Source organism: Equus caballus, chromosome 24 (assembly GCF_041296265.1).
Source record: "Equus caballus isolate H_3958 breed thoroughbred chromosome 24, TB-T2T, whole genome shotgun sequence".
In the NCBI taxonomy this organism is placed as follows: Eukaryota; Metazoa; Chordata; class Mammalia; order Perissodactyla; family Equidae; genus Equus; species Equus caballus.
Genome location: NC_091707.1, coordinates 27522530 through 27536335, shown reverse-complemented (window position 1 = coordinate 27536335; position 13806 = coordinate 27522530). Strand labels below are relative to the sequence as shown.

The 13806-nt window shown below is 43.4% G+C and overlaps 1 protein-coding gene across 16 annotated transcripts in view; it reads right to left on the bottom strand.

The window, feature by feature from the left end:
• RAD51B (RAD51 paralog B) overlaps positions 1-13806 on the bottom strand; it is a 672310-nt gene that overhangs the window by 120256 nt on the left and 538248 nt on the right. For all 16 annotated transcript variants that reach the window (XR_011432061.1, XR_011432060.1, XR_011432058.1 and 13 more), the window contains one exon: positions 9441-9519. Coding sequence is in view for 7 of the 16 variants with exons in the window: in XM_070249662.1 (XP_070105763.1) it covers positions 9441-9519 (79 nt within the window). In the remaining 9 variants the exon portion in view is untranslated. The remainder of the gene's footprint in view (positions 1-9440; positions 9520-13806) is intronic.

Sequence of the window (13806 nt, the reverse complement as noted above, 5' to 3'; positions counted from 1 at the left end):
CATACTTTATTACCCAGGGCGCCGACAGCCTCGCAAACCAGAGACACTCAGAAACCCAGCACAGGTGTGGGCTAAGGCCCTGCAGCCCTGGCCTGACTGCTGATAGCTGTAGACAGAGGGAGTCTTTCTGGGCTGGCTGGGAAGAGGTCATCCAGAGAAGCAGAGCCCCTCTTTGGCTTCCTCCTCTACCCCCAGGTTTCCCCTGAGAAAGCCAGCTGCCATCTGTAGTCAGGAAGCCCTCACAAAGGCAGGGGACCAACATATAGATGTTTTGTCCTACACCTAGCACACCCAAGCCCTTAACAAATGCCCAGTACTTCCACTGTGATGGTAGCCAATGAAAGCAGCCCTGTGGGGGAGACTTGGCCCCTCGAAGGGATGCTGCTGACCAAAATGCTCCTTACAAGGTTGTGCCTCAGACCCTTTGTTAGTGTGGACGTGGGTGAGCCTCAGGGGGTCATGTCTTCATCTGCCTCCATTTATCCTCCCTATTGAAGGGCTCCTTCAGGACATCGGTCAGTCTCTGTGGGAAGTGATTTGGAGAGCAACAAAAGAACTTGGGCCCTTTGGGGGGCCTTCAGAATTCAGTAAACATCTGGACACAGAAGGCAAGGTTCTCAAGCAGTCTAGCTGGGGAGATGTCAAAAGAGAGAAAGAGCTGTGTGTGCAAGGCAAGCTCTTAGTTCTGTGGTGACATTTGTTGTAGAAAAATACAGACACCCCAGTAGGTAGATAGGAAGATTTTTCAAAAGCTCCTCTATTTGTCAGTTTTTGTGAGTGCATGCACTGTCTGTCAGTTCTCATGGCATGAGTGAGGAAAGAGAAGTTTCACATGGCCAGGGAGCAGCATGTGATGGATGTTCTGATTCTGCACGTACTATGAATAACTCAAGGTTGCACAAGCCTGTCCTGGGAGTTGTTATTAAGCATTTCTGTTATCCTTGAAGTCTGTAAAGCACTTTCTAGTCAAGGTGACTTGTTGGATTCTCATCACGAGCACATTTTAATTGACAAAATAACGAAGCACAAAGGCTAAGTGATTTATATTTCATCACCTGGTAAAACCTAGGATCTGAACTCTTGACTCTCAGTGTTCCCTTTATTGTTGAATCAATCCATTTAGAACACATTAGTCAGCATGATTCAACATTAGTCACATGGTACTAATCAGCATTCCCCAGTGTCCCCAAATCTATCCTCAAATAGCAAAAGAAACTGGCCTCTGTTAACAGACAATGATTGCCATTTTCATCAGTATTCAGGAGCTGACGTCCAGTTCAAGTCTCACATACTCATGGGAATCTTCCTCAGTCATCCTAGTTGGAATGAGTCTGTCTCTTCTGTACTTCCATATTCCATTGTCAGAAACTCGAAAATAGGTGTCACGGTTGCCTTTGATTAAACTTATTTTGTTTTGAGCTAACTAGATTCTGAGCTACTAAAAGGAAGGGACCTTTTTTTTTTCAGCCTTATACCTACTGAGCACCATAGTTTGAAAACAATAGATGCTCAACAAATATCTGCTGAACTGAACTCACTGTAATGGAGCTCAAGTCATATACCAGAAAGAACACCAAGTCCTTTTGGAAGAGCTTTTCAAAGAAAATCAACAACCTGAATTGATTTAACATCTTTTGGTATTATTACTTGGGCATTTTCACAAATGCAAATTGTTAACTCTGCAAAGATAGCCAAATGGCTTCCAGGTTCTAACAGAGGATTGTGGATCCAGTCTAACTTTAGTCCAGGCCTTGGACTAAAGTTCTTCTCTATAACCTTATTCCAACTGACATTTTGTTCCATGTTTTAATAAAATGTAGAGACAGGAAAAAACATTTTGGAAAAAAAATGTGTTTAGTCTATGACTTTGGACCCAAATTCATACCCTGCCTTGTGCTATAAGCACTAGTAAGCTCTTGTTCAAGTGTCTTTCTTGCATAGTGCATGATAGCAAAATACATATTAACATTTCTGCTTGAGACAGGTTCTGTTTTGGGTGGAAGACCAAAATTTTTGGGTGCTGATCTTTGGTGGCTTTACTTACTGTGATACCCTGCTTCTCTGCTCCAGACTCTACGTAGCAAAGAGGGCCTGGATAGTATTTTTAATGCACAATATTTATGTTGCATTCCCACATTATGCAACGAGCCCAGCCCCATGGTCTGTACTATTGCACCCTGGGGCCTAATGTCTGTGACTGGGCTCCTCTGAAAAGGATGTGTCAGCAAACATTCATCTCTCCTTCTCTTTCATGGTAAAAGAACTCCCAAAATTTAGCTGAGCACATGGCCACCCAGATAAACAACTACATTTTCCAGCCTTTCTTTCCACATATCTACAGACTGGCCAACACGATATAAGCAGAAATAATGTGTATAACTTCTGGTTAATATCCTTAAAGAAGGGGGCGTGCCCTTTCCTTTCACCACCAATCTCTACCCGACACAAATCCTGCTACCTGGATAGAGAACATGATGCTGAGTCATTCTGGAAGAACAACAAGAGCAACATCCTAGGTGTGATGGGGCAACAAGCTAAGAGCCTGGACAAACACGTGGGGCCAGACTGCTACACCAGCTCTGACTGCATTCCTTCACAATGCCATGTGAGAAAGCAGCAAACCTCTATCTTGTACACCACTGTTAATTTAGGCTGTGATTCCACCCAGCCAAACTTATGACCCAGCTATACTCAGGAACTTTCAAGATTCAAGATTCAGGATGGGCCTGGAACATCCCAACAGAGGCTCATGAAGCCTGAGAGATAAGTTGCGACAGGGGCTGCCATGATGAAAAACAAGGGGGCCCCAATCCATTTCTAATTTTATAAAATCTTAGGATCCCAGGCAGAGTCTTCGGAAAGGGCTACAAAACTCAGTTTTGAGGCAGCAACCACCGCTTTACATTTCTGGAACTCAGTTCCTTCACCTGAAAATAAAGGTGGTGAACAAAACTAAAAGCTCTCTTTCTGGGAAGTGTATGCAGCTAACTTTAGGAGGAGTAAAGTCATTTTTGTCAGTTAATCATTTAAGTATATGCATGAAGCACACGCACCAGGAGGAAGATCCCTCTGGAGGCTCTGGAAAGCGCATACCCCCAAGTGCAGAGATAAAAGAGGCTTCTATAAGGAATGCATAAAAAAAATGCACATGGAAAGATGACAATAAACTTATAATTATACACAGCTGAACAGAAATTGGTTCATTAGCTCCCGAGGAAGCATAAATTGATAAACCCTTTGGACAGCAATTTGGGAATATATAGTAAAGATAAAAATGCATAGCCTCTGACCAGTCATTCCACTTTTTGATATATACCTAGAGAAACTCTCACACTTGCATACCAAGAAACATGTGCAAAAGAATTCATTAATTTAACAAATAATTGAAATTTCCATCAGTAGGGGAATGGATAACATGTGGTATATTCATACAATGGATACGGATATCTCAATTAAAGTGAAAGACCATGATCTCTGTGTAGCAATGTGGATAAACTGCAAAAACATAATATTAAGTGACAAAGCAAGTTGTGCAACGTGTACAATAAGCCATTTATGCAAATTTGGAATGCACTCGAAACAAATCATAATATTACGTTTGGATTCACATATATGTAGAAAAGATTTTAAGCAGGGGGGGAAGGATATATTATCCTGGAAAGCTTTCACTTCTGTGGAGGACTGTGGGGTAGGGAGGGACCAGGGACAGGTACAAAGGAGTGTTGACTTTTGTCAAGTTTTATTCCGATATTTAAAAAAAAATCTGAAACAAATATGACAAAATTGTAATATTTGTTAATTCTGGGTGTTAGATTCATGGATTTTATTATTTTCTGTACTGTTCTGTATTTAAAATATTTTTCCACACTGAAAATTAAACCTCCCTTTGAGGCTAAGAAGAGAGTAGAGGAAGAGAACAAAGCAGGGGCCAGTGTGAGAAGCTGTCGTGGAGGGAGGGAAGTGGCGTGCATGTGAAAAGAAGAAAACTGGGCAGATGGGAGTCCTTCCTCATTTCCCGGGGGAAGCTCCTCCTTGAGAGGCAGGCAGAAGTCCCAAAGGACAATGCCTTGGCCTGGGCGAGCTCTCTGAGGTGCAGTGGCACCTGGCAGCCTGGGGACAATGTGACAGGCCTGCTCTGCCCTCCTCTCTGTGACCCCTGAGCGGGGAGTTCACTCTCTCTGCTCCGTCAAATCCCAGGGCTCTTTGCCCAGGCTCCCACAAGAATGCCAGACTGTGCCAGGTGTGTGGGTGGTACTGACCAAGCAGACACCTCCATACCTGGATGGAAATAGATTGAGAATCTTCGGGGTCACTTTGAGTCCACTGGGCAGAAAACATTTAGATAGGTTACTGATTCAAACTGAAATCTGATGAACTCAGATGGTGGTATTTGGGGGAAAAGAATTTTTCAATAAATCATCCAGTTGGTTCAGTGACCAAGAAAAGGAGGTAGAAGACTCTAAGCTGACTTTGTGACAAGGGAACAAATAGAGGAGATTAATGCCTCTCCCAATATGCTTCAAAAGGTGATCAAACAAGCATTCTTGATTTTACAAGAAAAATGAGGCACATAGCTTTCCAGCTCTAAAAAAATCATTGTTTCTTTGTTTTCTGGTTTCTTCTGAGTCCCTATACTAGGTGGTTGGAAAAACAGGAAAGTAGCTTCATTTCCAGAACCTTCTCTGGACTTATCTAAGGGTGCCCCAGTCCCATCCCAAGGTTTATGCTGCTCATTCAAACTTAAACTAGTAGAGGACAGCACCAGAATCCAAATTCAACCTGTCATACCAGATCTTGATTTTTTTTTGCTGAGGAAGATTCACCCTGAGCTAACATCTGTGCCAATCTTCCACTGTTTTCTTTGTGGGTTGCCACCACAACATGGCTGCTGACAAGTGGTGTAGGTCCATGCCTGGGAACTGAACCTGGGCCACAGAAGTGGAGTGCACCGAGCTTAACCACTAGGACACAGGGCTGGCCTGCAGATCTTGATTTTTTAAAAAAACAATAGAAAAAACGCAATTTTGTCCCGAGAAACTAAGCCATTATCTTCTGCCCTGTTCAAAAGAACCTGGCCTTTGTTTTTTAAATGCTCCCTAGATTCCTGAGGAAAAGAAAAAGTGTAGGCCAAAGGAAGAGTGAACAAGGAGGCAGCCCCATTGAGCAGACCTCTTCATTCTCCTGGGCCAGCCCCTCCTTTAGGATCTGCTTCTTTACCAAGTCTTACCAAGTCTCAGGCTTTATTGCCATGTGTCTCTCAAAAGCCAAGATGGCTTTGGGAGAGCCCCACCCTGGGTTTTGCCTAGGCCTCCTGCAGCATCAGCAATAATCTGGCCGCTTACAATCATAGAATCTTTATTCCTGGCCTTGACACAGAGGCCCAGGGGTCCCAGCTGTGTTCTGGGGGCATAACAGTTGGGGCTTACTGGGGAAACGAAGGAGACGACCCAGGCAGATGTGCATCAGGTGGGAGTCCACTGTAAACGCTCCCTTCCCTTTGGCATGAGGTTCTGTGGGCCCACTCCATTAAAACCAACTTTTAACCCAAATTCCCAAAGTCTGCTCCTGCTTTTCCCTCTCTACCAGGTCCCGACACCCCTTAGCCTCACTCTGAGCTTGCCAAATCTCTGCTTTTCCACCCATTGGATGCTGGGGCTTTCATAGTGAACTCGGGGGACAAAGGAAAAATGGATTAATGGGATCCTCCGGACACCCCCGATACCTTTCCCACTTCAGTTGCATAAAAGGCCTCAACTCTCCCTCTGCTGGGACCTGGCTCCTCTCAGAGTCTGAGCCAGCAGGAAGCTGGTGGCTGTGAGCTCCCTCTCTTCTGGGGCAAAGTATTTCCAGTCTTGAGCCCAACCATGAGAGGCCAGGACCCCCAACAAGTGCAGGATGGACAAAGAAGATGCAAACAGCATGGTATTGCCATGGTAATGGCCTGAGCCGGGCGGCCTCCTGAAGATGCTGGGAGGGTGGGTTTTCTTTCTTTTACTTTTTCTTTTCTTTTCTTTTTTTTGCAAAAGGAGAATAGTTCCGCTTTCTATTTTACTATAACAATAGCACGGACCAGGCTCCTTCAAGTGTTTCAAAAAGCAGCCTGAGAAATCTCTGACCAAGCCCCTCCGTCTCTCCAGCCTGCCGTTTTATTGTCCCTCCCATCCCAGTGAACAAAGGGGCAGGAAAGGTCTCGGGCCCCCAGTTGCCGGCTGTTGTCAGCATCCTAATCCTTAAGAACTGGTGAGGGGAATGGCCTGTGGAGCCGGTAAATCGAATTTGGGCCTCACCTTTTATTCTGTCCCCCTGCTCATGCACTCAGGAGCTCTTCAGGTATTATAAAACCTCCTGGTTAGCAGACCAGGAGGAATCTTGGTGCTTGCTAAGGGGATAAAAGGCACCGAGGGATCATTCCCACATTCACTAACAGCCCCGCCCCTCCAAAGGGGTAGGCTGTCCTGATTGTTCTTTCCCACCACTTCAGGCTGGCTCCATTACAAAGACGGAATGTGGCTGGGCTGGCAGTTCCCTTTTAGTTGGTACCACAGGAGCTGGCCTCACTCTTCCCCTCTCTGTCTCTACGCCCCTCGGACATGGAGTGCATATTACCCCTGGAGCTCTGGGTACCAACCTCCGTACTACCTCTGGGCTATCATGGCACAGCAACCCTCACACAAGGAAAGCTTCTTAGCCTTGACTGCTGGTATCTTTCCAAGGTTACCACCCAGGGATCAAAGGTTTCTTTGCTTTAAACCGGGGGAGTTGTGCAGGTGTTTTTTAGCTCAGTCATCTGGTAAGAGTTGGTGAAAAAATAAGCTTTTATGTTCCGGTTTGTGCAGATCTCAAGGGTATAGCTCTACGGAGCTAAGTGACTATTAAGTACAGCATCTCCTAGGAGGATCAGATAAAACTGAATTGGAAAGGCCTTTAGAGATCACCCAGGCCATGACTATAATCCAAGTAAGATCAACATTTTGTACTGCAACCTCTGTACACAAACTCATAATGCACACACACACACACACACACACAACTTTTCACGAAACAATACAATAGGTATGATATAATCTGATATTTTCTATTCTCCTCTATTTCATTTTTTTTAATGCTGGTTGTGATTCATTCATTTCATTTCATGACCCACCAATGGGCTGCAGCACAGTTTGCAAAGCACTGAATCAAGGTCAACATTGTCATTTTCAAGTGGACTAGAGTGTCAGATATTTTCTCAAGAACATACCAGAGCTGGAACAGAAATCCAGGGGGTCTCTCCAATAAAGGAGGAGTCCTCATTTTTTGAGGATCAGAGCTCCTTTTTGTTTTCTCGAAGTCTGAGGAGCACACAGCTATAGGGGAGGGAGTGCCCACAGGTTTGCATTCAGCGGCATTGAATTCAGGGCAGGAAGGGTTCCAGCTGCCTCTGGAAACCTCCGAGGGAGGTGTCATCCCTTCAGGGAGGGAGATGGAGAAAACAGCTTCGAAGCAACCAGGTGAGGCTCTGCGATCTCCTAGACATTTTTATTTACTGGTTGGGGTTTTTGCATCATTTGACGCTTTCCTGAGTGTTTCTCTTTCCTGGACACACAGCTGTAGGTCAGCCTCTTTTAGTAATCCACTTCCTCCTGTTTTCCAACTTTTTCTAATAGTGGTTTTTTTTTTTTTTTTTTTTACAGTTTTTTAACCTCTACCAATTCATTGTATTTCCAGCCTCTACTTTCTCTAAACAACTTCCTCTTTCCTGTCGAAATCATGATCTTAGCAATGAGCCTCAGAGAGGCAACTCTGTGATCTTGTTCCCGTAAATATTATCCTAAAAGTTATCCAAATTAGACCAGCCTTTGAAACGCTATTTACCAAAATGCCCAGTGATCAAGATATGGGCACCATATCAAGGCTGTCAGTATGAGCCCTCTAGGCAGAAGTGGCTATTTTCCTCCTGAAATTGTCTTGTAATCTTCCATAGAATTTCTTGAAATCTAAATTTGCTATTTACTAGACTCTTAATCTTTTAAGAAAGCCTCTAAAAATGAAGAGTCAAAAGCCACACTGTGCACTGGGTAAACACAAGTCCAGCTTTCTGATTGCTTATTACTTCTACACCCTTAGAGAGTATGTAACAAAGGGGCCTGCTGTTTGCTTTGCTTAATCTGGTCCTAAAATCTCTGCTTCTTTGTCAGAAAACAATATTTGCAATTGTAAAAAAAATATTTACCAAGGAACTTGGATAGCATAAGTCAAAGGCTAAGAGCCAAAGGTCAGTAGTTCTTACCCCAAATTTCCCTGGATCCGAGTCCCTGCTGTGGAGCTCAGCTGCACCAAACAAACACTCTGCTTTCCGGGCCCATTAAGAAGCAGACATTTTAGAAGGGGAAGGAAAGGGAAGGCCTGTTCCTCAGTCAGAAGCATACACTCTCCAGCCTGCCCCACAAAATCCCTGCTAGGTCTTTGCAATGCAATGTGTCTCCACGGGCATACTGCAGGGACTTGCCCTGTTTCACAAACCCGGGAGAAATATTCAGTTTACGAAATCCTAAAGGGCAGATGTTCCTCCAATGGACAGCCATGACAATATGCTCCTCTGTGGTTCAGGCTAGATGTTCACCTACGCATCTTTGTGGATGGGGCCTCCTGCCTGACAGCAGTGTATCCTGAGCTCTTCTGTGGGGACCCTTCTTCATCTATAGACCAGTTTGGACATCTGACCCTGTGGGCTAAGTTCAGTGGTGTCTGAATTTACCCCGTCACGTTCACTGTTTTCTGGATAGATCTGCCATTGGATGCCTCTCCTAGTCACTAGAGGATCCAGTCTCTGGGAGTGAACCACCATAGTAGATCAGTCAGTGCCAACTTGCGGCCTTGGGGTGCTCTATGTGAGTCGGACCTCAGCTCCTTCCAAGGCCAGTAACACAAGGTGGAGGTTAGCAAGGCCTCGTCCCCAGTCAGGACATGAGCACAGGGAAAGGAAATAGACTAACCATGAGGCTGAGGAAGTAGGGCTCATGGAGCCATGACAAAGTGCCCCACAGGCTGCCAGTCCAGATGGTTCTTCAGCTGCTCAGTGAGAGAGCTCTGAGGCAGTGCTGGGTCCTCCAGGCTGGTGTCAGAGACTTACTGCCTGGGTCCTCAGTCCGTAGGATCTGTGAAGAGGACTGGGGTGGTGGCAGTTCCTAGCTTGCTTGGTTTGACCCTTATTCTTTGGTTGTCTCACTCTGTTAGGAAATTCTGTACTTCTCCCTCAGCCCCACCTCTACTTTGTCTCAAATTCTTGCCACAATTGCCAATCTCTTTTATCTCATCAAGATAAATATCATTGCCCAACTCCTCTTGACCTTTGATTCTATCCTGAAGTAGCTTCGATCAGGAGCAGAGCAGTAATTATCACCCGCAATGGGCAGCACTGAGCATAATCAGCTTAAAGAAATGGCTTAATCCAAGAATCTTACCTTGAAGAACCAGGCCTTCCTTCTTGATGGTGTAGACAAATGAGGTAAAGGGAGCCAGAGGAGACTTGGCAATGAGAATCTGCACATAAAGCATATTATGGGTTAGTCAAAGGAGAGATTAGAGATGGGCCTCTGCCTCTGTTTCCTCTCCTTTCCACTTTGAGACAAAGTGGTACCATATGACTACAAACTATAAGGTCAATTTTAAAAAAAATGACTTTAGAACCAAATGAGTGTTATTCCTTCAATCAGCTGATCATCTTGGAAGGCTGTGCATTTATTCCAACTATTCAGCCACCAAATGCCATATTCTTCTAGAAATGTTTCATTCTTTTAAGTCACATGCTTAACAGTTATCTTTCTGCCCAAAGATAAACCTAGCTTGATTCTCTAATTTTATTCATAAACTTAGCTATTTACTAAAAAAAAATAAGAAAAATTAAAAAAGTTTAAAAATTCAAAGCTATCCTTAAAAGATAAAGATTTATCATCATTGTAAATATTCAAAATAACTTGTTATAAGCAAAGCCATGATCAGTTGCTTTGTTTTCTTCAACTCTTCACCAAGTCTGTATTCTTACCCTTTGCCATGTGACTACATTTTTCTGTTACTTAACGTTTATAGTATTCCCACAGCCCTTAACTGTGGGTGCGGCCACATGACTTTTTGGCTAATAGGTTGTACCAATTCTCAGCCTAGGCCTCAAGAAGCCTCGTGATCTCCACTTGTTCTCTTAGGCTTCTGCTACTGCCAGAGAAAAATATGTCCAAGAGAATCTGCTATCTCAGAAGGAGGATGAGAGACATCTGGAGCAGAGCTGGCCAGCCAGGGCCAGCCTAAATAGCTGACCCCAGGAGAGCCATGTACACATTAGTTAAATGCTTATGACTGCATGCCTCTGAGATTTTGGTGTTATTGTCATGAAGCATTATTGAAACGAGTTGACTGCTATACCAGCCAACACAAAATACCAAAAATATTTTGGGTAATAGCATTTTCCTAAGAAGATACCTACTTTAAAGTGATGGTCATTTGGGCATTAACAAGTTAGTATCATTAACACTCATTGTCATACTTCATATGGTTCTGCAGAACCTCTAAGGACTGATGGATTATTTTATTACAACACTTCTCCTGCAGGCAGATGAATATCAGTTTCCTGTTTTACAAATTAACACCATCAAAAATAGTGACAGTGTGGCACAGAGCCACTTAGGTAATCAGGGAGACAAGGTGGAAGGAAGAAATAATTTCAAGTAACCAAAAGGCTTACATGCAATATCTCAATCTGTTTCAATTCAACAAACATTTACCGACTGTCAGCTGTGAGAAATGGTGGAATGATGGGGGGAATGATCACGGGTTGTAGTCATGGAGTTTGAATCTAGGTTCTTCCTCTAATCAGCTGGGTGGTACCCATGGGAAGGCCTGCAATTTTCCCCTGGTAGCCACCACCCCTCACCCTTCCTTTTAGTTAATAACTCCCCAGGTTTCAACATTTCTCTGCCTCTTTTGCAACTAGGTGTGGCCACGTGACAAAGCTTTGACTAACAGAACGTGAGTACAAGCGACAGGTAGAATTTCCAGATTATGTCTTCTTAAGAAAACTATGTGCTCTTCACTTTCCCTTTCCCTCTTCCCAAGGGCAGGAACCAGCTTCAACCACATGGACATGGACATCCTGGGCGATGAGGAAGCAACACAGGAGAAGGGTGACCTCATAAAGCACAGTGCCTCCCACCTGGGCTCACCTATCCACCTCAGGACAGAGCCATTTGTCTGAACCACTGTATTATGGCTGTCTTTATTTCTATGGGCATGGATTGAATTCCAACCAAAACTGTGCTCTGGACAACCTAAATTTTGGAGTTTCAGTTTCCTCACATGTAAAATGGGGATAACAACATCCACCTGAATGGGATTATTGTGAAGATTAAATTAAATATATAAAATGCCTGTCACCATGTCAAACTAACAAGAACATTTCTAACCAATCGTCACATATGCTTTCCAAGTACCCCTCAACTTTCATTCATTCAAAAATCAATACACTTTGCTTTTATCAGAAAGATTCACCTCAAGTTGAAGCTCAATAATCTTTACAACTGCTCTAAAGTTATCTAGATAAACTTGCTCATCATTCTCAGAACCAATAAGTAGATGGTATAGGTGGGTATTTACATCTTCATGTCAAGAACATCTCACCTGAAAATTAAGGTGATCCTTTCTGACAGAGATAGTTTGGGGGTGGCTCAATGTGAAGTTTATGGATGCCCCTTGGCAGAGGAATGGCATAGTAGAAGAGAGCACAATGCTTTTCAAACTTCAGTGTAGGTCTTAATCATCTGCAGGTCCTGTTGACATGCAGTTTGATTCAGTAGGTTTTGAGGGGAACCTGAGAGTTTGCATTTCTAAGCTCCCAGGAGATGCTGATACTGTGGTCCATAGACCACATTTTGAGTAGCTGGGTTCCAAGAAATATCCTGATTGAAGAGTCGAAGATGGAGAAGCAAGAGATGGGAGTTCTGGAGCTAGTTAGGAGGCCATAGCGATAATTCAGGGATGAGATGACCAGGGCCTAAACCACTGCTCTGTCAGAAAGAATAGGGAAAAATGAAATAGATAAGAGCAACATACATCCTTGAGGTCAAAGAGCAACAGAAAAAAACTGAACATATGCCAAAGTTCAGATCTTTATTATCTGCATGAAGCAATTGGACGTGAAACAAAAAGGGTGTAAATAAATAATAATCAATAAAGTTCAAAAAGTATATTTTTTAAAACTATATTACTATTTTAATTTTATAGACTGTAGAATTTGAGACTCCGAAATAAAAGGATGTGCTATTCCAGTGCAACACAACAAGTGGCATCTGAGCCTAGGCCTTCCAGCCCAGTGGTGGTACCTCCATCATCTGACTATTTCCTCTCCCAGGGAGCACATGCCCACTCTGTGAACAAGCCCAGAGGCCCAGCCAGGACAACTTCAACTGGCGGGCCCTCACACTTGGAAGGACCTCCCTTTCAGGGAATCAAGGTGTTTGGACAGGTCACTAATTAAAGCCCTGCCCTTCCCAAGCAGGGTTTAAAATGGGTTATCAAAAGGATGCTTTGTGCGCAGTTGGAAAGTGGAAGTGATCAGTTGTGTCAGATGAATCTCACTCCCCTTTTGTGGAAAGAAATTCCAGATTGATAGATTAGAGGGCTACCACCAATGCGAAATATCTCATTTTCAGCAGAAAATGTAACAAACTCTCGATAGCTTTCTGGTTAAATTGAAGACAAGTAGGGCTGGATGCTAATACCATTAGGTGGATTTGTAAGTGACCACAGGATCAAAAGCAATCTCGTGAGGGGTAGCAACCTCTACTAGAATGTACTGGATTGTAGCCTTGGTCCTGTCACATTCAACATTCTTATTGACCAGGATAAGGACACTGATGTATTCAACCACATCCATACAACAAATATGGGATCTAGCAGGGAATAGAACTGATAAAAATCGCTACCCCAAAAGAGATTACATTCTAAAGGAAGCAAAGAGATAATAAATAATAAAATATGTGGTTAGATGATTATATGTGCTATGGACAAAAAAAAAAAAAGGCAGGGAAAGAGAGCAGGAAGTCTATCGGATCAGAGGAGGGGGTCATTTTTAAGTAGAGTAGTAAGAGAAGACCTCACTGAAAAGGTGACATTTGGACCTGTGGATCACGTAACAAAACCCACTGATGAGATACTGAATATGGTAATAGAGAAAGAGTTAATATAGTAGATTAAACAATTGTAATATCAAAACAAATCTCAATTTGGTTAGAGTGTTGGGACAAATGCTACAAATCTTTAGGATGCAATTTTATTGAAATATATGTAAGGCCTTGTCCTTGAGAATAGAGGACCAACTATTGGCTATAGAATGGGGGAGACGAGATTTAGCATTTAGAAAATGGATTAAGAATGTTGGTTAACTACAGTTCAACAAGAGTCGGTTGTGAGACGTGGTTCACAAAAATCTAGCGTGGTTTTGGGTTATATCAATAGAGACACAGTATTGGAACAAGAGAAGTGATGGTCCTGCCCTCCTCTTCACTCAGCAAACCATGCTTGGTGCAATGTGTTTGGATTAAAGTCAAATTCCAAAAGGGAAACTTCAAACAGGAGAACAACTGGAGGAGAACCATCAGCGTGGTTAGATACCCAAAGCCACCTGGGCCACAAACACTTCAATGCAAACCTGATGGTAAGAAGCCTGGCATGAAGGTGCATATTGCTTTTAATGTGAGTTTTTTTGATCTGGAGATTCTGTAATGTTACATAGTAGAGAAGGGAAGTGTATATTGGCTTTCTAGCCCAGCAGATTTCAGA